A 27271-nucleotide genomic window follows, 5' to 3' on the forward strand; every position below is an offset into this window, starting at 1 on the left:
TGTGTCAGTTTGCCAAACGGATTAGGGGGAATGTATATTACGTCTGAAAGACCGCTGGAGCTGGTGAACACAAAAGGAACGTAAACAAAGCATTAATAAACACATATTCACACATTGTGAGAGGAAATGGACTCAAAATCAACAAGTTCTGGATTCCACAGCCACGCAGAAAGCGCTTCAGCTCAGAGCAGCGCGAGCAGAAAGCAGTATCGAACTCCAAGCAGTTCAGGCTCGAGCTCAGAGACTTTAGAAAGGTAAGTGTGTTTAAACTTTTTTTAGTGCAAAGGAAAAATATGTACAACTTCTGATTAATAAGCGCATTTAGAAGCCATTGAGCTTTGAACTCCGCGGTTAGTTAAAAGTGAGTTCTTGTCGTTTTTTCACTATATAAAATATAGTGTAACTGAATGTAGTTAAGTCAAACAAACTGTCGTTTATGTGTTGATACAAATACTCATCAGATTTGCATCTGCAGGAGTTTGTGGTTTTAAACTACGCTACATGCCTAACTAAATACAGTATAACATCTATGTCTGCTTGTTGAAACCTATCATTTTATAACCATGGGTATTAATTTGAAGGTGGTTTTCCATTTTCCAAGATATCTGCCTCCAGTCTTCTGTAAACTCTTTCTACTAGATTTTGGAACATCACTTCAGGGATTCATGTTCACGTGCATGGGGTGGAACTTTTGCTCTACGGGTTTTAGGGTGAACTACAGCAGCAGATGCTTTCCCTTGCAATCACTGTACAGTATTATACATTTCTAGCTGTGTTGTATAGAAATCTGTCATGTTTTCATTTGAGAGCAGTAAAACTCGTGGTGTATGTATCTGCCTAGAATGTGACTGGTATAAAGAAATGTGAACTTTCTTTGTTGTATGATTAACTTGATTTGCTGAAATCGACAGTTTTGTTCCATCAAAATTGTATCATAATTTTGATAGTTCCATCATGTTTACAGTAGTAACAGTGAATATATTTGAAGAGTGGGCTAAACTTGTTTTGCCATTTTGCCATGGCATCATGTTAAAACAGTTCAGGACCTTAAAGAAACTCATCACAAACTTGACCATTTTTATTTGTCACACTGTATTCAGGCAAGCAGCATGCTTTTGTCATCCTTCCAAACCTAAATTCCTTAGTCAGCCTGCAAAATCATAAAAAAAGCCTGATCTTTTTTCCAGTTGTGGTGTGGTGTGGTTTAAACCTCTTCAGCAGCACTTACAAACGTGCAGAAATATTTTAGACAGCTTCTCGGTTATGGAAGCACAGTTCATAAAGCCCCTGATAAATGGTTCCTGTGTTGATGTTGTTTCCTGAGGCAGTAATGAGTAATATTTTACCAGTTATGTGCTTTTAGGTCCAGTACCGTGACCATGTTTGGGTAACCCCTTACAGCTGAGTTTTTTATTGCTCCTAGTTGTTTTCAGGTCACAATAACAGTTACCATTCTACTTAATATGAAAACCATTGTACTGTCAGTGCTTTTCTATAAACATTATATGGCATTATACTTTCATTTTAAACACAACTGTTCTAATAGTCACAAGTCATGACCAAATACCATTGGTAATTTGTTTATTTATCTATTGTTTGTGTGTTGTAGTCCGACGGGTGCTCACGTTGAATGGTGCAAACAGCTGATTGCAGCTACAATGTCAAATCAAAATCCTGGAGCCATCTCTTTAGAGTCATTGCCTCGAGACTATAGGGTGAGAGATCTAGTGAGTGGTCATCCATGCATGCACTGTGCACACACACATATACCTTTGCTTCATCCATCCATCCATTTATCCATCCATCCATCCATTATTATGTAACTTTTAGTAGTTTGTGTTTATGGGTTTATTACATTTAATTGTTCCTCCTTATACAGATACTGTATCCAAAGGTAATTTTATGTCATGGCTGATAAGCACTCCAAAATATAAATTACTAGAGAGATGAGAAGAAGATGCATGAAAAGAGAGTGATAGACTAGTGCTAGCAAAGCCACATAATCACAGGGTGGAATTATGTGTAAATGCGTTCCAGAGATGAAATGCTGAATAATCAAACATGGCACTTTAACTGGTTTAGACCTGCTACAGTATCCAGCCAAACACTAAGTTGGTTTACATAAATAAAGCCTGATACCTTACCGGGTAGGTCGCTGAGGTGGCCCAGCGGTAAGTTATGCAAACCCACTACAGCGTTGGTCCAGAGTTTGAATCCCCAGTGGTGCTATCTGCCAGTTGGGTGTCTACATACAGACATGAACTATGTTGGATTGTTGTTCTTGCCAGGCTGTGGTGCCACATTGTGCCTTCTGTATAACCCAGACCGACAGTGACCCTGGCAAGGATAAATCACTGGTAAACATGAAAATGAAATGGAAAAAAATCAGATAATAATGCAAATTAGCTGGATCTGATGAAGACTTATAATTCTTCTTCATCTGACAGAGCTTTAGAATGTTGTCCATAATTTATTATCCAGTGTTCTAAAATCTGCCAGGTTTTGTTTAAGACACTACAAATTGTGTTTCCTGGAGTGATTAAATACTTCAAAAACACAAACTTGCAAACAAAACTAACAACCTTTGTTTTTGTTTTTTCATCAGTATAGGATTGATACTTCTATAGCTTAGCTTATACAGCATATATAAAATAAAAGATGTATTAATGATATGGTGAGTAGACAGACTGCAAGGATGATTGTTTTTGTAGAACATTTTGTGCTGGATAATTCACTTGCCTGTAGGTCTGGCAAATGAACTTATGTGTACACCTCTGCTTATATAAGAAAACAGAAATAGAGTGAGACAGAAACATAAAAACAGTAGTTAAAAGAAGACTTGACAAGAAGACGTGCAGAGAAAAAACGATAAAGCAGACATTAGTCTGGTTGAAATTTTGTAATGAATGATTTGGGAGCTTTAGGGCACAGAATAATTAGCTAATAACAGGTTCTCTGTTTTGTTGGGTCTCAGCTGATTAGGGTCTTTATCTCTAATTTGCACGAAGAAATAAATACACGATTTATTCAAAATACTCAGCTATTTAGTGGTCCAGATGCAATGTGCATTCAACCCTGCAGCAAAGGGTGGTGCACGTCAGTAAAATTCCAGTACTTAAATACAAAACCTAATTCGCCACACCCTGCTTTGGATTTACTTTATATTTTCTTACACAAGAGGCAGCTTGACATTAGTTCTTGTGTAATCCAAGGTCTGTGTGTAACTCCTTTGTAATAATAGGTTGCAAGAAAGGAATGTTTTTAATCTCATGGTTAAAGCAGTATTAGGCTTTTTTCCGTTTTTATCATGCTGGTTTTTCTTTATCGACTTTAAATGTGAGTATTCATTGAAATCATCATGTCCTGTTACTCTTTCTTTGCTCTGTGCTTTTTAAGATGGCATTTCTTGCAGAACTGCACAATGGTAGCCATTGTCCTCGAATCACAGTCAAACACTGTCTGTGTGGTGAGGACTGGTTTCTGTAACTGTCCTCTTCTTTCTTTTCTCTCCTCCGTCCATTTTTTCCCCCTTTTTTTTGTTCTTGGTGTAGGACTATGATGGTGGATTTTTCTTGGACAATGATGGTCAGCTTACAGCCTCTTCCTTGGCAAGTCTTTTTGTATGTGTGTATATGTGTGTCCATGTGAAATTGTCCCCACTGCTAAATAATCCAAGTATTCTCAGTGTGCATTGAAAAATACATTTTTATAGAATTACCAGATCCAGTACATATAGGGACAGAAAGTGGAATTATTAGATTCTGCAGTGTATGTGAACTGGGCAATAGACAATTTTTATTTGTAAAGCCCTTTTAACAACAGTGGGTGTTTGCTTTTTTTTTATTTTGTGGTGGTATTAGTAGCGATGACCATTTTTTATCATTTGTCATTATTTGCTTGTTTCCATCCCTGCCATTCTCACCCCTTAGCTAGGTCTCAGACATAACACAAATCTGATAAATAAAGCAGTTACTAAAGGTAAACCGAAGATAAATATTGACATTTTATTCCATTGAAATGACAAAGGTCATTTATCAGACAGTGCATGTGTCCTACATGAGCTATTCCATCATTTTTGTTATTCACTGTGGACAGAACGCTTCTATGATACAGACTTAAAATGTTATTGTTGCCAAACAGTTTTGGTAGAGTGGGCCCCATTAAAAATAATTAGGAACAGGGTGCTTAATTTAGCCAAGTAATTTTAGCAAGTGTTGTGATTGTTTGACAGAAGCATCATATATGCAATTGTTTAAAAACATTCTACCATTTGGACAACAAGACACACCAAGACAATGTTTCATTTTTTTAAATACATACAAATCGAGTTTTGGGTGATAAATGATCAACTAGCCAAGTCCTCAAGTCTAACAAAGTTTATTTAGAAAAGGTTTGGTTCTCCTCAGGCCTCACCAGCTGGTATCTGTACTTCTGCTTTCAGAGAACAATCAATGCAAGTAAGAGAGATACAGACCTCGAGCGCAGGGTTCAACGTGCTTTTATAATTTTGCCCACACCTTCTGAGTACTTTGTTCCCATGGTCTGTTCAAACCAGTCCTAATTAGTTCTTTCAGATGTTACTTTCTCGGCGCCATTGACCTTGTCCGAGGCACCGAATCCGGCCTTATCGGTATAAGGTTTTTAGGGAGTTCTTCTATGTATCTGAGTGCTACCAATTATCTGTTCACTCCCTTCCTGTAGCTATTCACATCGACCTTGCACCAACTTCATTGGAACTCACTGTTTTACTTTGCTAACAGGTGGGGTGTCCAATTTTAATTTTTCTAACAATACACACTCATTTTAAATGAATTGCTTCAACACATTCCAAAATAGTTGGGATGGGGAAATGTATAGCATTGTGTTGCATGATCTTTACTGTTTACATTGTTCTGTAACTCTATACCAATTGTTAATTTAAAGTGTGGTTTGATTTTTAAAAATCAAATTAACAATTAGCATATATATTTACAATTCTAAATAAAGTGTTTTTTATTCATGTGTTGTGAGAAAGAATGGCAAAGTGGTAAATGCTTTACTGTCCCAACTTTTTTGGAATGTGTTGCAGGCCTGAAATGCAGGAATGGGTGGTAATTAACAGATCCTTGGGTTTATACTGTTTGCAATTAAATAAAAGTTAAAGTAAATATAAGAAATACTTTTTAGAGGATAAAAATGAAGCTATAAATGAAACCTTTGTCAAATGTATTAATTCACCATAAATAATTCACCAGATAAATGCACATTGTGTACAAAGGTATATACATAAATAGAATACTTGAGTTTTCCTCTAGAGAATGTTGACTTATTTACACTTAGAACATTGAAACATGACTGGCTTATACAGAAAAGGCTTTTATATGCTTGTTGTGTGTAGGCAAGGATTTCCATACAAAATGTGAGATTTACATAGCTTGCTGTAAAATCTGGTTTAGGTGATTCACCTTAAATCCACAGTATCAGGAATTACCCTGAGTTTCAATTGTGTTTTTGCCTTTATTGTTGTTTTGTGTTGCTGTCAGTGTTGTGCCAGGTCATTAAAATCATGGATTAATAATCTTACAAACATGTGACCCTGAAATAGTGCTTACAGACTTGCTTCTCACTGCTTTTTGCCTTTAAGCAGCTTTGGTTTTAGTAGCGCTCTGAATGCTTAATGGTGGGTGTTCTTGTTTAATCCGGCCTGGGATAGGTTTTAGGCTAAAATACACATAAAAATAGGAAACTTTACCCAGTGTCCAACCAGTAATCTCACAATATATATTTATGCTTCATGAGACTTACTTTCTAGATTTTTGTTGCATTATGTAACAACGTTATAACTGGAATTGCTTTTCTGTCACTCCCACTAACTGTTCTTGTCATTTCGCATGCACTGACTCGTTCAAGATATTTTGGCTGGTCTTTTTTAACTTCCATGACAAGAGTATGCACATCTGTTTTATTTCTAAGTTGTATATGTTGTATTGGCATGAGTGTTAGGCCTAATGATGTGTGTTTTATATAGGCATTAAGGGACGGTAATAAGCAAGCACTGATGGAAGAGGCTCCACGTGTACCTGGGGAGACCATCAAAGCAATAGGTAGGGTAAGGCAGCCACATGACTATCCTAATGATTATGTTAATAAACTCTGTATTTGTTTTATACCACTTAGTGTGATCACCAGTTTCCTGTTACGGTATTTGCTTTTTAAACTTTAATCACAACTGTATGCATTATATGGTTGAGCTTGTTTGACATCCCTTTTTAAAACCATTTCTGTTTATATGTGTATTTGTATTAATTTAGACAAAGGGGCATATGTTAGGTCATGTAAGGTCAGGCAATGATGTACAAGAAGGCCTGGCTTACAGTACAGTACAGCACCCCAGTTCATCCAGGTGTTTAGTGGGGTTAAGGTCAAGGCTCAGTACAGGCTTAGTACAGTACAGTTTTGTTTTTTTTCCTTTTTTTATGAACCTTGCTTTCCCCAAACTGCCACAAAGCTAAAAGTATATAATTCATTTTATACACTTGTTTGTAAAAAGTGTGGCTAAAACACCCGAGCTCAGTTATTGGAAAGTTTGTCCACATACTTTTGACAATATGGTACTTTATTTTATAAATATGTTTGCAATTTATGTGGCTGAAACTGATGACTTTAATAATTAAAAAGGGTAATGGAATAAGGTTACAAACTGTAATCTGAAGGTCTAGGCTTTAAACCCTACCATCACCAAGCTACCACTGTTAGACCCCAAACAAGACCCTTAATCTTCGATTGCTTGGATTTTATTCTAGCTTAAGTCTCTTTAGATGCCAGCATGTAAACATACAATATAATGAAGTAACAGAAATACATAATTTCAGAGATCAGATTGTAACAAAGGCAGATTAATATTTATTGTGAGGAGATTCTAACATTTTCAGTTTTATAAATAAATACTGTTACAGTCTAATTCAACAGTTTGGTCACACCTGGGCAAATGTAATAGTTTACTTTTGTTGCATGTTTTTTTTTTTTTGAGGTTTGATGTTTAATTTTGTAATTATGTTGTAAAAATGAGGAAAACATAATTCCTTGTGTAATTTTCCTCTATTTTTTTTTTACTTTGTTCTGATAGGTGGCAGCAAATTAGCTTTGTGTCATCTAGAAAGTGATCAGTTGTACGAGTTAGTCTAAAATGGGCTGATCATATACCCAAAGCATGTGCATCTGCAATCAAAATTATTCAACCCCACTGTATACTTTCAGCTATTTACAGTAAACAAGAACATTTTTTAATAACTCAACTAATAAGTGTTTTCTCCAAATTCAGCACATAATGCCACTTCTAATTACTGCTGTCTTAGAATTATTCAACTGAATGGAATCCCTCATAAGAGCACACATTTGCAAATTAGGTGTTGTCTCAAGCACTCATTATGCAGCTAATCAAGGGCTTCATTATTTGCAACGGTTGTGCTTGAGATAAAATAAATCACATACCTGGAATGTTACCAAGAACATTGGTAATCAAAGTAACATTAAGTAATAATGTCAAGAAATGTAACTTTGAAACAAACCCTGAACCCTAAAATAAACCCCATCAAAATGCATTATAATAATCCAATAGTTGAAGAACAAATGTATTAATGTATGATTGTGAGATATTTTAGATATCTCCTTTACCATATACCATTTACAGTCTCTAACATTAGGTCTCAGGAAAACTTTGGCTGGTTTTACAAATGCAAGTTAAGAATACAAGTGAAGTGGAAAACAAATATTAGCAACATCCAGAAACACTGCAGAGTTCTCAGGGCTCAGCCTTATTTAAGCTGAACTTAGGCAAAGTTTTACCCAATCTTATCATGTCCATTTGCAACCCTTTTTGCACATCCCTTCTTGATTCAGCAAGACCATTCCAGTTCATATTCTGCATTTATTTTATCAGCCTGTCCTTGCAGTAAGCGAGTACATGTGCTGGACTGGCCTGTCTGCAGTCCAGACCTGTCTCATATTGACATCTGGCACGTTGAAGCATTAAGCACAATGTACAACTGCAGAGAATCTGCTCTAGTAAGCAGCATAAATAGAATTTTTTTTACAAATACTTTAAGTGGTGTCCTTATTGGCCAAACAATTACTGAACTTTTTACGTATTGAACATTTTATGTATTATTTTTATATGTTTGTATTACTACTACTAATACTAATAGTAATAGTTTGTATAGCGCCTTTCATATGCCCAAGTGTGCTTTACAATACATTGAAAAGCAAAAAAAAGTAATAATAAAAAGAATTGGAGGACGAATAGTAAACAAAAGTTTAAGTATAATTTTTTTTTTAAAACATTAAATTAAATAATATGGGTGCTCAGGTGGCGAAGCGGTAAAACACGCTAGCACACCAGAGCTGACATTTCAAACTTGTCGGTTAGATACTCAGCTCTGTTATCCGACAGGCTGGGCGCCTATATGAACAACGACTGGCTGATTGATGGCACCGGAGTTGGAGGGGGCGTGTAATAGTCATGGCTCTCCTAAACCAGGGTGGAGATCAACATCAGTAGAGAGGAAGCGTAATGCAATAGGGTGATTGGATACGACTAGATTAGGAGGAAAATTGCGGGAAAATATCAAATGTTTCTGGTTTTCTTACTGTTCTATCTTTTTTTGCAATTGGCTTTGTTCATGCTTATCACCCCTTTAAGAATTTTAATGTGTCTGCTTAGTTTGTTGTTTTAAACAGCATTGGTTTTGTAGAATTAGCATTAAAATGTTATTGTATGAATGTTCTGGTTGTGGCTGAAGTTGAGACACATTCTTTCTCCTCACAGCTAAAGATGTTATGTATATCTGTCCTTTCTCTGGAGCTGTGAGTGGCACACTGACCATCACTGACTACAAGCTTTACTTTAAGAGTGTTGCTCGAGTAAGTCAATCCTTGTCTTGCTATTTGATGCACCCTCTTGTCATAAGGAATGTTATTCTGTGCTATGTGACTTTGTGCTTTTTACACAGACACACTTAACACTGATGCTGTGTCTATCATTTAGATGTGAATGTTTATAACACAGACTATTATAAAATGTACATGTTAACACCCAAAATGTCTGAATATATCTGAATACTTTGAATATTTGAAAAAAAAAAAAAAAGATTGAATTTAAGTGAAATACTAATTGTATATAAGAGGGCATAAACAGGTTTAAATCCCACATTTACAAAAGTTTTCTTAGAACTGTAAAACTTACAGAAAACTGTAAGTTTTCTTAGGTTGATGTAAAATAAATAATAAATGTTCACATTACTCTACTAGAATCCCCCTTTTGTATTGGATGTAAACCTTGGAGCTATCAGCAGGTTGGAGGCTATTGGGGTACAAAGTCATGGAGAGAACACTAGAGGCCTAGAGATAGTATGCAAAGTAAGATGTCTTTCTTCTACCCAAATTACCCACAAGATGATTTGCTGATTTACAGTCTTTCTAAATTTCACATTTTCTTCTGCTTTTAGGATTTGAGGAACCCAAGGTTTGCTTATAAAAAGCAAGAGCAGAGCAAGCTGGAGATATTTGAGATGTTGTCCAAGTATGCCTTCCCACTCTCTCATGACCTGGTAAGGTCTAAAGTGTTACCACATCCTGTGGTAGAATTTAATGCTTGATATTGCTGTAAAAAGCATTATTTGTACTGAGTTTTAATAGTGGTCTGAAAAGACAACTAGCAGTCTCTACAGGAAGGCAAACAAAGCAAAATGGTTGGAACTGTAGCAGACTGGCAGACTATTTATGACAGGAGGAGAAAAAGAAGCTTTAGGTGTTTTGCCTACTGTGGAGTTGGACACCAGCACACAAAAAAACACACCTTGACAAAGAAGAAGTACCACTCCATTATTTAGAGAGATGCTATTTGGAAGACTAAAAAATATCAAGTATTGCTGACTGAATTACCTAAAGTCACATGACCTAAATACCATTAAACATTTATAGGGACACTTGAAAAAAGAGAAAGCTAAGCTTTAAGTAACATGACAAGATGCTCTTTGGAATATTGGGAAATTGTGAAGGATTAACTTCAGATTTTGCACAAACTGCCAATGGACTGGATTACATGCCAGTTCAGGTGCTGTTGATATTGGTTTAATAAAAACTTTTTAAGTTTGTTAAAAGTCTGATCAACAACTGTAGAAACAATAACAAGTCTGAATCAGCTAGCTAAAAGTTACTGCTAAATAAGATTCTACCAGATATCAAATACAAGGACAGTATTTTCTGCCTGCTCTGTAATTGATCAGTGTGTTAAATATAGACATGGGACATAAAATTGTTTGTAAAGCTGTAACTTGATTTTAATTTAGCAACAGTACCTTTACATGTTGCATTTTAATACCAAAGCTACATAATAAATGCACTGGATTTCTAGGCCTAATTCATTCTCTCCTGGCCTGTAGCCTTTCTTTGCATTTAAGTACCGAGAGAAGTTCCCCGAGGATGGCTGGAAGGTTTATGATCCAGTAGCTGAATACAAGAGACAGGTAACCAGCTCTGAAACACCACATTTTAACCACAAATAAGGCATAATGACATAAGAGGTTTGCTTACATTGTTTCCCGTTAGAAATAAACCCAGAATAGAGAATATAGCCGTAACACAGAAAAAGTCAGATATTCAAAGCAAGAAAGCAGTTTTTGTATAAAATTACCTAAAATGTATTTTTGTGTTTGGTTTAACTAATGTAGGTAACTTTTTGTACTTTGCTAACCAAGGGTATAGTAGCTTTTTATATGATCAAAGTCTTCAAATCTAATTAAAATGTAAAAATGTGTAGAACTTTGAAACTTCATTTCAAATTATAATTATTTATCTGTTGTCAGCTGTGTTGGTGGTAAAGTTTCAGGCGAACATTGCAAGGTTTGCACTGCTAGTTTTAAATAAATTTACATTAGATAGCTCGATTTGTGTAGAGGAGTATAGTGTGGTTTCCTAACAAACATTAGAACATTAAATAGTAACAGTGGAGTGGGAGATAAAGAGATTGTTAAAAGGGGGTGCAAGAGAAAAATTGACACTATGACCTAACATTATGTTACCATATGGGTTTCATTTGTCTGTTAACAGACTTCTTTTAATTACTAAATCTGATTGTTAAAATGTATTTCTGTAGTGTTTTGGGTCCAATACATAGTACTAAATTCATACTAGATGAATTTAGTGATCTAACATTCCATAAAATGTCATACTGCTGGGCTTTTTAGTGGAGCAGCAGTCTGCTGGGGAAACCCAGGTTTAAGTCTCAGTGGTGGCACCAGCCTGCCTGCCTTTGACAAACACAATTGGTCATGTCTGATTGTGGTGTTGAAGGCAGATAAGTTCCTGTGGGTAACTGTAAATGACTATTAGAAGAGAGGGTGAAAAACAACAAAAAGCATACTACACCATGCAGTGACATTGAAGACAACTGTGTGCCTCTACATTTGTGACAATATTTAGTCTAAATCTATCTTATTTCAGCATTGCAGTAGCCTTCTGCAAAAAAGCAGGGTCTATAGAGAAATGGTTTGCTAAATTTGATATTGATGAGCACAAATGGATAGAGCGCTGACACAAACTCTGTCCAGCAGCTTTAAAATAAATAAATGTTTACTCAGTATTGATTTATTCACAACTCTATATTACAGTCCATGCTTTTTTATAAGCTGAATGAAATTGATGTTTGAGTGCACTTACTTTTGGCCTTGTACTGTACTCTTAATATGCTCTGAAAATCATTACTAATATACACAATACCTATTGCATTCGCTTGCTGCACACAGGGTCTGCCGAATGAGAGCTGGCTTATCAGTAAGATCAACAGTAACTACGAGATGTGTGAGACGTACCCGGCTCTGCTCGTTCTGCCCTCAAGCATCAAAGAAGACGAGCTCAAGAGGGTCGCTGCCTTCAGGGCCAAACGACGCATTCCTGTGAGACTTATGCACACAGCATGACTTACATCGTTTGTATAATGCACATCATGTGACTCCTATGCTTGCGATTTTTATTTTGTAATCACAGAGCAGTGCACATCACACAGTCAGTCTCAGATGAGGGGTGCCCACTATGCAGTTTCAGTCACAGAGCACAAATTCAAATTGTCACTTGAAAATAAATAGGAAATCTATAAAGTCAATTCTGTTTTACCGGTTGGATTTGGTACTTACATTTAAAAATTGTATGTATAATATCAAGCTTTATTACACTTGTATCAGGTTATACACAGAGCAAAGATGCTGCTTTAGCTGGCAAACTGGAAAGCTGTGTCCAAAGTGCACTTTATTTACTGTGTTATTTACTGTGTATATATTTGGTAGTTCTTTGCAACTAGATGTTGGGTAGTTGACCAAAGGACTGGAGGGGATTGGAGAGATTTGATAACCACACCGCATAAATGCTCAGTCTGGGCGTATACCAAGTCTAAAACCTTTCCAAAATGACTCCATGAATATAAATACACTGATCAGACACAACGTTAAAACCACCTCCTTGTTTCTACACTCACTGTCCATTTTATCAGTTCCATTGACCATATAGAAGCACTTTGTAGGTCTACAATTACTGACAGTCCATCTGTTTCTCTACATACTTTTCTAGCCTGCTTTCACCCTGTTCTTAAATGGTTAGGACCCCCCACAGAGCAGGTATTATTTGAGTGGTGGATCATTCTCAGCACTGCAGTGACTGACATGGTGGTGGTGTGTTAGTGTGTGTTGTGCTGGTATGAGTGGATCAGACACAGCAGTGCTGCTGGAGTTTTTAAATAACATGCCCACTCACTGTCCACTCCTACCTAATTGGTTCATCTTGTAGATGTAAAGTCGGAGACGATTTCTCATCTATTTGAGTTAATCTTCTAGGCCTTCATCAGTGGTCACAGGACACTGCCCAATATAATCATTATTTGGATGAATAATTTAAAAAATAGCAATTAAATATTTTAACAAAACTACATACTGTATAGTATTACAACTAGAATTACAAATACACACTCATACATTCCCTACTGTATATTTTATATCCTCCAAATGTCTTCTACTATAAATGACACGTAGCTACTTTGCAATTAACGTTTAAACATAATGATATTTGTAATATTATGTAAGAACAAACATCATTGAAGTAAGTTATGTAATTGTATTTTGCAATAAATTAAAAACACTTTTATTTCTATTATGCTATCTTTTTTTGTTTAGGTACTGTCATGGATCCATCCAGAGAGTCAGGCAGCTATAGTGCGCTGTGGTCAGCCTCAGGTGGGCCCCTCAGACCGCCGCTGTAAAGAAGACGAGCGATACCTACAGACTATACTGGATGCCAATGCCCAGTCACACAAACTTTGTATCTTTGATGCCCGTCAAAGCAGTGTGGCAGAAACGAACAAAGTAAGTTATTCAATTTAAACATGATTAGCTTTACCTGTCGTACATAATCAAAGATGGACAAAAAGAAAATTGCTGCAAAACCTTGGGACCTTTGGTTTGAAAATGTGATGTTAAAGGTTTCTGCTCTATTGGGCCAAAATTATGATTTTCTCTGACGTTGGTTGAAAAGGGCTGACTTGCAAACAACGTTTAAATTTATTCAGCATTTGGACTTCAAGCTGTTGTCACAATGTTTAATGCTTAGTTCTCTCTTGAAATGATTTACTACACCTTAGTCATTGGTGTGCCTGAAACACATAGGTTTGGTGGCCACATACATGGTAACTCACCCCTAAACAATTATAAATACTAATAAATAAATAATTTTTTATAAATGATTATAAAAACTAATAAATAAACTGTGATTGTATTCTACAAATAATAATAAAAAAAACTAATTGGCATGCTAGCTGTCAAATAAGAAGTCCAACTGCTGACTGCTAACTGCTGTGTTCAAAACCCGTCTCAAAACTCATCTTTTCCAGCTGGCTTTCGGGTGACTCAGAACTGTGCCACATGTTTGGTGTTTTCTATGCTTGTAAATGTGTATTTTATTTATTATTTTGCTAAGATTTTCTTTATTTTTATTGTACAGTGTCCTTGGGTGTCATGAAAGGCGCTTTTCAAATAAAATCTTATTATTATTATTACTTAATTTGATTATTACTTAATTTGATTGGCTACAACCAGACTGAACACAGTTAAACATTTGCTGCTTATAACACAGCTTAGAACAGCTACATGTTTTCTTATTGCATTTATATTTTATTTAAAGTTATGGCTGAAAATAAATCTTATTTACCCAAAAGCACAATAACCTTTTTTTCTTGCAGTCTAAGGATGGTGGTTATGAGAATGAAAATTTCTATCCCAGTGTGGAATTAAATTTTCTGGAAATTCCAAACATGCACGTCATGAGGGAATCCTTACGCAAGCTAAAGGAGGTGGTGTATCCTGCCATCGATGAGCAGCGGTGGTTCTCTTCTGTGGATGCCACACACTGGTTGGAGTACATCAGGGTGAGGAATGGGTGAATTCATATCTAAATATACAATCATTTTCTAATCCGCTTATCCTAATCAGGGTCGCGTGGGTGCTGGAGCCTAACCCAGTTCTCAGTGGGTGCAAGGTAGGGCTGGGCGATATGGAGCAAAAATAATATCTCGATATTTTTTAGCTGAATGGCGATATACGATATATATCTCAATATTTTTTCATCCCATACAGTAATAACAAAAAGACACTTCTGAGACAAAGCTACATGTTCCAAATGTTATACAGGCACTTTTATTAACATTCCGCTGTAGAGAAATTCCTCAAAAATAAACTATTGGCATATATTAAATCAGGGGTCACCAACCTTTTTGAAACAGAGGGCTACTTTAAGGGTACTGAGTAAGCCAAAGGGCTACTTGTAGGATACAAACTTCCTGAATAACATAAGGTTGCATGGTTTACCTTTAATGATAATATTATGAATAATAATACTAATAATAAATATTCATATATGTGAAGAGACTGTCTGATCACATGTTAATTATTTCTTGCAATAATTATTAACAATGATGTACCATGGCAGGAAACACAGACATATTTAAACATGTAACATTATTTATTTCTGAAAGTCAGAGTGATCACATCTCTGATATTTTTGTAAATATTGTTCCTGACAGTTTTGTATGAATGAGCATATTTGTAGCATTTTGATCAAAATCACAAAATTTTTTTTATTTATTTATTTATTTTTTATAAATTATGACTTCTGTAGCATTTTTTTAGGAAATCATTAACAGTCCCATCTTCAAATAATGTCCCGTTTGTACTGATCCCGTTTGTACTGATCACTACTTTTGTTTTAGAACAAATCATGAACTCTGTCCCATGTTTATACAAATGATCAGTTAAGTAAGATTTTTTAAAAGCTACGATTTAAATAGACGTTTCTGCGCCCGATATAAAACTCCGCACCCAGACCAGATCAAAGCTCATATAAACATCAAACAGTTTTGTTCTTGAAATGTTATATTCAGTATTGTCATTTTCAAAACTACATCAATGCAAGTGTTATTGATTCAAAGAGATCAACAACGAAAATATCATTTTTAGACGGAGCTCTATAGTCACTAGAGCTGTTTAGAACATGCCCTGCGGACGACTCACGTGGTGGGGGAGGGGCGAGTTGTGTTCAGTGAGGGAGAGAGGTGGGGCAGGTGAACATGTGCAGAGACAAACTGGGAGAAGGGAACGACGAACTGTCGGATCTAAATAGAACGCAACATCTACTGTATATCGATATACGCGATATTGTCTTATCTTATATCGCGTATGAAAATATATCGATATATCTTTAAAACTCGATATATCGCCCAGCCCTAGTGCAAGGCACACAGAAACACCCTGGACAGGGTGCCAGTCTGTCGCAGGGCGAAAACAAACACATTCACACCTTAACACACACACACACACGCATGCATGGAGGAAACCCATACAGACACAGGGAGAGCATGCAAACTCTACACAGAAAGGACCTGGAAATCGAACCTTGTAATCGAAATCCCAGCTCTGGTGTACTAGCATATTTTAACGTTTTGTTCACTTCTAGCCTTGTTTAATCCTTAGCAATACAGTAGCAATTTTTTTTTCAATATTAGATGGATTTTAATCATTACTACTATAACTACAAAACAGAAATTTACATCTTTGCTTAGGGTGGAAGTGTGTTCACAGACTAAGCATTTTCAACAATGAATTGGTTCAGGATGTTCTTTTTGTTTTTTTGAGGCACCCCAGCATCCAGGTTAACTTGAAAAAATGGCGTAATTGCCCTGTGTGTACAGTTGTTGCTGGCAGGTGCAGTGCGGATAGCTGATAGAATTGAGTCAGGCAAGAGCTCCGTGGTGGTTCACTGCAGTGATGGCTGGGACCGGACCTCTCAACTCACCTCTCTAGCCATGCTAATGCTGGACTCATACTACCGCTCGCTGAAGGGCTTTCAGGTGCTGCTGGAAAAAGAGTGGCTTAGCTTCGGACACCGCTTTGCCTCGGTAAGCTTTATAATCAGTCACTGAACAATAAGTCAATACATGGTAAATAGATCAGATATCAAGTTTTATATGGCTGCTTGAAATAATGTTCAGTGTTTTTTGTAGCTTTAGTAATAGGCTAGTTTTTTGTTTGAACATTATGGATTATATTGTCTCCAATCATTTTTTTCAATATTTTTGATGTATTTATTAATCTTTAGCATCAAGCTTTTCCTGATCTAGGTTGTGTTAATTGTGGACAGGGTGCCAATTTATTGCAGGACATCATGCACTCGCTCACTCACTCAAAATGTAGCCAATCCACCTACAATCTTGTTTGTGGGAGGTGGAAAGAAGTACAGGGTCTAGTTTTTTGTGTTGTACATCTGAACTGAAGTTTATTTGCACTTTGCATCTGGATAAAGATATTGATATGCACTTCAAGGTAGTTTTTCCTAGCCACTGTCGCCCTCAGCTTGCTCAACAAGGGTTTTCGGTCTGTTGGTCGTGGATTCTGTAAAGTTGCTTTAAGACAATGTCCATTGTAAAAAGCGCTATACAAATAAATTTGACTTGACTTTGTGTTCCTGGAACTCTGATCAGGACAAAGAGGCTAGAGACAAAATATATCATGCATAAGTCATAATCGTGAATATGGGGATACATTTATGGAGACCGACCTACTTTTGGTATATTTTTCATTTTAGTCTGTCTGTCTCTTTTTTTCTAGCGTGTAGGACATGGTGATGAGAATCATGCTAACTCTGAACGCTCACCTCTGTTTGTGCAGTTTATAGACTGTGTATGGCAGATGACCAGACAGGTGAGTCACATTGTCGACTATAGATGGTCAACATTAAATCCAGGTGACTTTTTAATAATGTCAGTCATAAATGCAATATTGAATATAATCATAAATGATGCACATGTGCCCAGCTGTATACGTGATCTTGAAGGAAACAAGATTTGTTGGATCAGTCGTTAACCTAGGCTGTAATGTCACTCTTGCTCTGCCTGTTGTACCTGTTGGTATTGTGCATAAATATAGTAACACTAACGTTTTAGGCTAAACATGTACAGTGGGGCCAAAAAGTATTTAGTCAGCCTCTGATTGTGCAAGCTCTCCTACTTAGAAAGATGAGAGAGGTCTGTAATTTTCATCATAGGTACACTTCAATTATGAGAGACAAAATGAGGAAAAAAAAAATCCAGGAAATCACATTGTAGGATTTTTTAAGAATTTATTTGTAAATTATGGTGGAAAATAAGTATTTGGTCAATAACAAACAAGCAAGATTTCTGGCTCTCACAGACCTGTATCTTCTACTTTAAGAAGCTCTTCTATCCTCCACTCGTTACCTGTATTAATGGCACCTGTTTGACATTGTTATCTGTATAAAAGACACCTGTCCACAGCCTCAAACAGTCAACCATGGCCAAGACCAAAGAGCTGTCGAAGGACACCAGGAAGAAAATTGTAGACCTGCACCAGGCTGGGAAGAGTGAATCTACAATAGGCAAGCAGGTTGGTGTGAATAAATCAACTGTGGGAGCAATTGTAAGAAAATGGAAGACATACAAGACCATTGAAAATCTCCCTCGATCCCGTGGGGTCAAAATGATCATGAGAACGGTGAGCAAAAATCCCTACAAAAATCCCAGAACTACACAGAGGGACCTGATGAATGACCTGCAGAGAGCTGGGACCAAAGTAACAAAGGCTACCATCAGTAACACACTACGCCGGGAGGGACTCAAATCCTGCAGTGCCAGGCGTGTCCCCCTGCTTAAGCCAGTACATGTCCAGGCCCGTCTGAAGTTTGCCAGAGAGCATATGGATGATCCAGAAGAGGATTGGGAGAATATCATGTGGTCAGATGAAACCAAAATGGAACTTTTTGGTAAAAACTCAACTCGTCGTGTTTGGAGGAAGAAGAATGCTGAGTTGCACCATACCTACTGTGAAGCATGGGGGTGGAAACATCATGCTTTGGGGCTGTTTTTCTGCAAAGGGGACAGGACGACTGATCCGTGTTAAGGGAAGAATGAACGGGGCCATGTATCGTGAGATTTTAAGCCAAAATCTCCTTCCATCAGTGAGAGCATTGAAGATGGAACGTGGCTGGGTCTTCCAGCATGACAATGATCCCAAACACACCGCTCGGGCAACGAAGGAGTGGCTCCGTAAAAAGCATTTCAAGGTCCTGGAGTGGCCTAGCCAGTCTCCAGACCTCAACCCCATAGAAAATTTGTGGAGTCCATGTTGCCCAGCGACAGCCCCAAAACATCACTGCGCTAGAGGAGATCTGCATGGAGGAATGGGCCAAAATACCAGCTACAGTGTGTGCAAACCTGGTGAAGACTTACAGGAAATGTTTGACCTCTGTCATTGCCAACAAAGGTTATGTTACAAAGTATTGAGTTGAACTTTTGTTATTGACCAAATACTTATTTTCCACCATAATTTACAAATAAATTCTTTAAAAATCCTACAATGTGATTTCCTGGATTTTTTTTTCTCATTTTGTCTCTCATAGTTGAAGTGTACCTATGATGAAAATTACAGACCTCTCTCATCTTTCTAAGTAGGAGAACTTGCACAATCAGTGGCTGACTAAATACTTTTTTTAGCCCCACTGTACGAGAGAAGCTACAGGCCAGATGAAAAGTGTTCATGCTGCATTTGGCCTCTGGGCCAGACTTCAGGGTCCATCCTCTATAATGGGGAAACAAGTGTAAATTGCTGACATAGTATACAGTGGTGCTTGAAAGTTTGTGAACCATTTAGAATTTTCTATATTTCTGCATAAATATGACCTAAAATATCATCAGATTTTCACACAAGTCCTAAAAGTAGATAAAGAGAACCCAGTTAAACAAATGACACAAAAATATAATACTTGGTCATTTATTTATTAAGGTAAATGATTCAATATTACATATTTGTGAGTGGCAAAAGTATGTGAACCTTTGCTTTCAGTGCCTGGTGTGACCCCCCTTTGCAGCAATAACTGCAACTAAACGTTTCCGGTAACTGTTGATCAGTTCTGCACACCGGCTTGGAGGAATTTTAGCCCATTCCTCCGTACAGAACAGCTTCAACTCTGGGATGTTGGTGGGTTTCCTCACGTTAACTGCTCGCTTCAGGTCCTTCCACAACATTTCGATTGGATTAAGGTCAGGACTTTGACTTTCCAAAACATTAACTTTATTCTTCTTTAACCATTCTTTGGTAGAACGACTTGTGTGCTTAGGGTCGTTGTCTTGCTGCATGACCCACCTTCTCTTGAGATTCGGTTCATGGACAGATGTCCTGACATTTTCCTTTAGAATTCTCTGATATAATTCAGAATTCATTGTTCCATCAGTGATGGCAAGCTGTCCTGGCCCAGATGCAGCAAAACAGGCCCAAACCATGGTACTACCACCACCATGTTTCACAGATGGGATAAGGTTCTTATGCTGGAATGCAGTGTTTTCCTTTCTCCAAACATAATGCTTTTCATTTAAACCAAAAAGTTATATTTTGGTCTCATCCGTTTACAAAACATTCTTCCAATAGCCTTCTGGCTTGTCCACGTGATCTGTAGCAAACTGCAGATGAGCAGCAATGTTCTTTTAGGAGAACATCTTCTCCTTGCAACCCTGCCATGCACACCATTGTTGTTCAGTGTTCTCCTGATGGTGGACTCATGAACATTAGCCAATGTGACCTTCTCAAAAAAGAGACCTTCAGTTGCTTAGAAGTTACCCTGGGGTCCTTTGTGACCTCGCCGACTATTACACACCTTGCTCTTGGAGTGATCTTTGTTGGTCGACCACTCCTGGGGAGGGTAACAATGGTCTTGAATTTCCTCCATTTGTACATAATTTGTCTGACTGTGGATTGGTGGAGTCCAAACTCTTTAGAGATGGTTTTGTAACCTTTTCCAGCCTGATGAGCATCAACAACTCTTTTTCTGAGGTCCTCAGAAATCTCCTTTGTTCGTGCCATGATACACTTCCACAAACATGTGTTGTGAAGAGCAGACTTTGATAGATCCCTGTTCTTTAAATAAAACAGGATGCCCACTCACACCTGATTATCATCCCATTGATTGAAAACACCTGACTTTAATTTCACCTTCAAATTAACTGCTAATCCTAGAGGTTCACATACTTTTGCCACTCACAAATATGTAATATTGGATCATTTTCCTCAATAAATAAATGACCAAGTATAATAATTTTGTCTCATTTGTTTAACTGGGTTCTCTTTATCTACTTTTAGGACCTGTGTGAAAATCTGATGATGTTTTAGGTCATATTTATGCAGAAATATAGAAAATTCTAAAGGGTTCACAAACTTTCAAGCACCACTGTATGCATTGCATATAAAGTGGTCAGTCTAAAATAGAATTAATGACTGTAACTGTGAATATTTTAGTCAGTTCAGAATTACAAAATAAAATTGACATCTAATCCACATCGGCTGCTTTCACTACCGGATCAAAAACTAATGCCAGTAGGAGACGACACAAGAACATGGACAACTAGGTTGAATTTGCTGTATTTATAACATAGTTCATTTAAAATTGAGGCAGAGAAAACTGACGTTAGAACTTCAATATTGAGCATATCTGTGCAATACTAAGATGATAGTGCCTTGTAAAACGTAACAGTTTTTTTTCTCTGTTTTGACATACTGAAGCAGTTTGAGCATTTATCCTTAAACATATACATATGCTAGTAAGATGAATTAAACAAAAAAACTGTGACTTTGGTCCATCATCATTGGAAATACCAACTTAATTACTCACAACTTATATGCACATGTTTTTACAATCGCATACACAGATGCTAACAGGTAGGGAATTATTAATCTAACCCTATGTTCTCTTTGAAGATTTAGCATTTCATGTTGTCCTCTTTTATCTGTCAAGAAGTCCAAACCTCGCATCTTCAAATTTCAGATAATGTTTTATACATCATGCCACCACCTATGTGAATTTGTGATTGATGATGTAAGATGTAAGAGTGTATTCACAGGTCTGCCGGTAGATAATCTGATTAAATAATCTGACACTGAGTACAAATAATATTGCGCCGTGTGTCAAAAAACAAGATTTTTTTTAATAATCTCACAGTATGACAGAGTTATAAAATCATGCACATCTGATTCAAATTCAGAACAGGTAAACAGATAAAGTTAGAAGTAGAACTCACACACACACAGTTCTGCTCTACTTTTGGTGAAGCGGATGTTGTTCATTTGCAGAATAATACATACGCCTGTAAAATATTTATTTTTTAAATGAGGTGGTCAGCTTTAAGTTTCAGCTCATTTATGACTGTGTTTTTTCTCACATTCCACAGTTTCCCTCAGCATTTGAGTTTAATGAACTGTTTCTCATCACTGTGTTGGATCATCTGTACAGCTGCCTGTTTGGGACATTCCTGTACAACAGTGAACAGGAGCGAACCTCAAAGGCAAGAATCACACCACTTTATTTTCAACTGGGTTTAAACTTATGTAGGAGCCCCTTAATACATCATAGAACAGTACATTTACATTAAGTGCAAATAAGGCTACCACAAAGAATTTCAGTACAGTAAAAGCTTACTTATATGTAAGTGTCTAATCCTAAAACATCCATTTAAAAAAAAATAAAACTATTGATCTACATGATATGTTAACTAAACAGTGTGTCCATTAAGAGACAAATTGAGAAAATTGCAAACAATGGCTTTGCATAAAGAAATAATGTTATCAATTTGTTGTGTCTCTATACTTTTTACTCCCTATTAATTCATTTGTTTGAACATACACAAAAGCAGTTGACGCAGAGGTAACACAGAGCTGTACACTATAAGTCACTTAAATTTTTTTATTAACATTTGCCACTGTTGCTTACAGAATTAAATTTGCCCAGCACGGCTCAGGTATGTAGCTTAAATGTCTTAATATTTTTAACACTGATGTTTTCATATTAATAACACTAAACAACTAACTGTGTGACAACTCTGTGACAAATAAAATGTCAGTTTAAGACCAGATTCAACACTGATTATCTGTTTTTGCAATGGCAAGTTACAATGTGTGAAAGAATTTTGAAAATCAATCAACATTTGCCAAAGTGAGAAGGTCAGCGGTACAGAGGTACCTGTTTGACTCAGTGTAAATACCTACACCTGAAAAAAGCTGCATCTCACAGCTGCTTTAATAATGTAACATCTGTTTTTGCCTTTACTTCAGAAATGCTTGTAATTACCTGAATGTAGATTTATCTAAGCACTTCAAACTTTAAATCATCTTTCTTCTCTCTGTGACTTCCTTCAGGGGATCTTTAGTAAGACTGTGTCACTGTGGTCATACATAAACACTCAGGCTGAGGAATTCACCAACCCACTCTACATGAACTACGAACAACATGTTCTGTACCCAGTAGCCAGTCTGAGGCACCTGGAGCTCTGGGTGAGCTACTACGTACGCTGGAACCCCTGCATACGACCACAGGTGTGTACAATATTGCAGTGTTTTTAAGTGATAGACCTAGATAAACTAATCACATTTACAACATAGCAAATTGTTGATTTCTGCCTTGTGTATGGCTCCTTTATTTTGCATACATGTACAGATGCTGATTTAAAATTTGGGGCAGTCTTGTAGGTTTTTTCTTGAGCTATTTACAGTTATATCCAAACATATTGACACCTCTGCACTCGGTTACACATTCTTTGGTATTTACATGTTTATTTCTTTTGTTAGCAATGGAACAACACACAATAAGCTGAGAAAATAGTCAAATCAGATATCATTCCACACATTGGGCAAAAGTACTGGCATCCTCAATTCAGAAGGATGCCTTTAATTGTTATATATACATATACACATGTACAGTATGATTAAAATCTTTATCCGCATATCCCAGCTTGTTTGGATGCTGGTGTCAGCACGCAGGGTCAGCTATTGTATAGCGCCCCTGGAGCAGACAAGGTTAAGGGCCTCGCTCCAGGACCCAACAGTGGAGCATGACTGAATTTGAACCAGCAATCTTCCGATTGAAAACCCAAAGCTTCACCCACTAGGCTACCACTGTCCCATATTTGATAGCACAATCTTTGGAAGCAATAACTGATATCAATCTTTTCCTGCAACTAAGAACGAGTTTCTTACACCTCTCCAGTGGAATTTTGGACCACACTTTTTGCCAATTGTTCCTGGTCTCTCAAATTTGAAGAAGTATACTTTGGGTCTTTGTTCTGTTGGAAGACCCATGACCTCTGATTGAGACTGCACACTATATTGCACAAACTTTATGATGCCATGTACAAAGTCATGGCATTAGTGCCAAGAGCAGCAGAGCAACCCAAAACATTTGTAAATCTTTAACAGGTCAGCTACAGTGCCATTTTCTGTACACTCCTTAATGGTGTTGTGCACAGTGCATACAGGAACATTAAGCGCTCTGGAAATGGACTTGAAATCTTGAGATTGTTCATGCTTTTGCACAATTTTGGTTCTCAGCTTTGCTTGGGCATGCTTCTGATGAGACAGAAGATGGTGCCCTGGGAGATCTCCATTAGTGAGCTCCAAGACAGTCTGTGGTGGCCACCACCTTACAAACCGCTAATACATACAGTGTATCACAAAAGTGAGTACACCCCTCACATTTTTGCAGATATTTAAGTATACCTTTTCATGGGACAACACTGACAAAATGACACTTTGACAATGAAAAGTAGTCTGTGTGCAGCTTATATAACAGTGTAAATTTATTCTTCCCTCAAAATAACTCAATATACAGCCATTAATGTCTAAACCACCGGCAACAAAAGTGAGTACACCCCTTAGTGAAAGTTCCTGAAGTGTCAATATTTTGTGTGGCCACCATTATTTCCCAGAACTGCCTTAACTCTCCTGGGCATGGAGTTTACCAGAGCTTCACAGGTTGCCACTGGAATGCTTTTCCACTCCTCCATGACGACATCACGGAGCTGGCGGATATTCGAGACTTTGCGCTCTTCCACCTTCCGCTTGAGGATGCCCCAAAGATGTTCTATTGGGTTTAGGTCTGGAGACATGCTTGGCCAGTCCATCACCTTTACCCTCAGCCTCTTCAATAAAGCAGTGGTCGTCTTAGAGGTGTGTTTGGGGTCATTATCATGCTGAAACACTGCCCTGCGACCCAATTTCTGGAGGGAGGGGATCATGCTCTGCTTCTGTATTTCACAGTACATATTGGAGTTCATGTGTCCCTCAATGAAATGTAACTCCCCAACACCTGCTGCACTCATGCAGCCCCAGACCATGGCATTCCCACCACCATGCTTGACTGTAGGCATGACACACTTATCTTTGTACTCCTCACCTGATTGCCGCCACACATGCTTGAGACCATCTAAACCAAAAAAATTAATCTTGGTCTCATCAGACCATAGGACATGGTTCCAGTAATCCATGTCCTTTGTTGACATGTCTTCAGCAAACTGTTTGCGGGCTTTCTTGTGTAAAGACTTCAGAAGAGGCTTCCTTCTGGGGTGACAGCCATGCAGACCAATTTGATGTAGTGTGCGGCGTATGGTCTGAGCACTGACAGGCTGACCCCCCACCTTTTCAATCTCTGCAGCAATGCTGACAGCACTCCTGCGCCTATCTTTCAAAGACAGCAGTTGGATGTGACGCTGAGCACGTGCACTCAGCTTCTTTGGACGACCAACGCGAGGTCTGTTCTGAGTGGACCCTGCTCTTTTAAAACGCTGGATGATCTTGGCCACTGTGCTGCAGCTCAGTTTCAGGGTGTTGGCAATCTTCTTGTAGCCTTGGCCATCTTCATGTAGCGCAACAATTCGTCTTTTAAGATCCTCAGAGAGTTCTTTGCCATGAGGTGCCATGTTGGAACTTTCAGTGACCAGTATGAGAGAGTGTGAGAGCTGTACTACTAAAATGAACACACCTGCTCCCTATGCACACCTGAGACCTAGTAACACTAACGAGTCACATGACATTTTGGTGGGAAAATGACAAGCAGTACTCAATTTGGACATTTAGGGGTGTAGTCTCTTAGGGGTGTACTCACTTTTGTTGCCGGTGGTTTAGACATTAATGGCTGTATATTGAGTTATTTTGAGGGAAGAATAAATTTACACTGTTATATAAGCTGCACACAGACTACTTTTCATTGTGTCAAAGTGTCATTTTGTCAGTGTTGTCCCATGAAAAGATATACTTAAATATCTGCAGAAATGTGAGGGGTGTACTCACTTTTGTGATACACTGTATGACCAAACAGTTCCAGTTTTGAATAGTCACTCCAAACAACTCCCAGAACTCTGCAGGCCTATCCAAATTCATTCTGATAGTAAATTCATTTTAATAGTTAAGTTAGTCCTCCCTTTCTTTGTTTATTGTTCAAGAGTTCAGGTATGAGGGTAGTCATTCACACCCATCATTTAGAATCAATTTTATAAAATAAATTATAAGCCTTTGCCTGTCTCAGAATTTAGTAGCATATGATGAATTGGAACAATAACTATGAGCCAGGCCTTCTTGTCTAACATCATTGTCTGATCTTTCTAAATGCACCTTTGACTAAATGTGCACAAATTCCCACAAATATATACAGAGTGGAGGCTGTTATAGCCATAAAAAGGGGACCAGCTAAAAAGTAGATCTGTGCTCAGGTGTCTAAATACTTCTGGTTGTATAATATATTTTTGTCTCTTGATTTTTCCTTTACTGTTATTATCAGGTACCTGTTCATCAGCATTTAAAGGAACTGCTAGCTGTAAGGACTGAATTGCAAAGAAGAGTAAAGGAGCTCCAGAAAGAAACCTTGTCATCTCGATCTCGCTCCTCGTCCTCAGATCTGGGAGGAACAGCTATGCAAACCATTGTCTGATACACTGGTTAACCACAGTGCTGATCAACACAAGCCTGTAAAACCGGAGCAGCAACCTAAATTTTCAATACTACAAAAAATGAAAACAGTATTTATTTTTAACAAATTATAGTATATCAGTCAAAATTAGTCAAAGATCATGTAAATATGTTTTTGATATTCATCATTTTACAACACCTTTTTTGCTGGCTGTGCAACTAAGCACCATGCTTGAAAACAATATACACAACACTGGCATTATTAACTGTTTATTCACATGCAGTTTTGTCTGAAGTGTATTTAAATTTAAAACAAAAAAGCTCTGCAATAGTTGTCATTTGGAGATGTGAGAAGATTTAAAATGGGAAATGGCTTAATAACACTATTGCTTTAATTACAGGGCTCATTAAATCTTATTAAAGAGCTTTGGAGCCACTACTAGCGATCCCACAATTAATAAACGTGTGATTGCTATCTATATTGCAAATGCTGTCACCCTATTTCACAGCTCACTAATCGGCATGTTGTGTTTTCTGTGTCTTTGGCATAATGCCATGGTTCTGATTGTAACTAGAATACAACAGTTTGTGAAACAGTGAGAATCAGTTTGACTACATCATATAAATAATTTGTTTCATTGGCAGTGCTTTGAAAAGTTCAGATTCAAGTTTGAGCCCAGTGGCAAAAACTGAGCGGCAAATCTGTGCAGTGCTGTATTATTCTGCACCACTTTGCCCTTGAGTGCAGGGTGGACCAATAAACTTGGATTAAATATGCTACACACTAACACTAAACCTAAAAGTAATGGTTTGTTTGGTACACTTATGCAGCAAATTCTTATAATGAGATTTCGAGTCTGTAACTTTCGTTAAGTTTGTTTGTTTTTTTATATTTTAAAATGCCAAAACTTCAGTGCACCTTTTTTCTGAAGTGCATTCTGAAAATAAAGTTTTATAATTGCAAA

General features: G+C 37.4%; 1 protein-coding gene across 5 annotated transcripts; it reads left to right on the top strand.

Annotated features, from left to right (window-relative positions):
• mtmr1b (myotubularin related protein 1b) lies at nt 1-27271 on the top strand. 5 transcript variants are annotated; one of them, XM_063012188.1, is made up of 16 exons: nt 1-254; nt 1610-1715; nt 3552-3608; nt 6008-6083; nt 8804-8898; nt 9286-9393; nt 9483-9584; nt 10419-10502; nt 11781-11930; nt 13197-13385; nt 14258-14443; nt 16262-16468; nt 17178-17270; nt 21803-21916; nt 22767-22943; nt 26179-27271. In XM_063012188.1, the coding sequence occupies exons 1-16, from the start codon at nt 127-129 to the stop codon at nt 26326-26328; spliced, it is 2022 nt and encodes a 673-aa protein (XP_062868258.1). In that variant the 5' UTR covers nt 1-126; the 3' UTR covers nt 26329-27271. The 5 variants fall into 5 exon arrangements, with proteins under 5 accessions (XP_062868258.1, XP_062868259.1, XP_062868260.1 ...); XM_063012189.1 differs by lacking the exon at nt 3552-3608 and having other exon boundaries at nt 1610-1727; XM_063012190.1 differs by lacking the exon at nt 3552-3608.

This window comes from Trichomycterus rosablanca, chromosome 16, assembly GCF_030014385.1.
Source record: "Trichomycterus rosablanca isolate fTriRos1 chromosome 16, fTriRos1.hap1, whole genome shotgun sequence".
Lineage (NCBI taxonomy): Eukaryota > Metazoa > Chordata > Actinopteri > Siluriformes > Trichomycteridae > Trichomycterus > Trichomycterus rosablanca.

Coding starts and splice junctions, on each gene's coding strand:
- mtmr1b (XM_063012188.1), top strand. CDS start 127: ATGGACTCAAAATCAACAAGTTCTGGATTCCACAGCCACGCAGAAAGC. Junction 3,609..6,007: donor AGCTTACAGCCTCTTCCTTG/GCAAGTCTTTTT, acceptor TGTTTTATATAG/GCATTAAGGGACGGTAATAA. Junction 10,503..11,780: donor TAGCTGAATACAAGAGACAG/GTAACCAGCTCT, acceptor TGCTGCACACAG/GGTCTGCCGAATGAGAGCTG.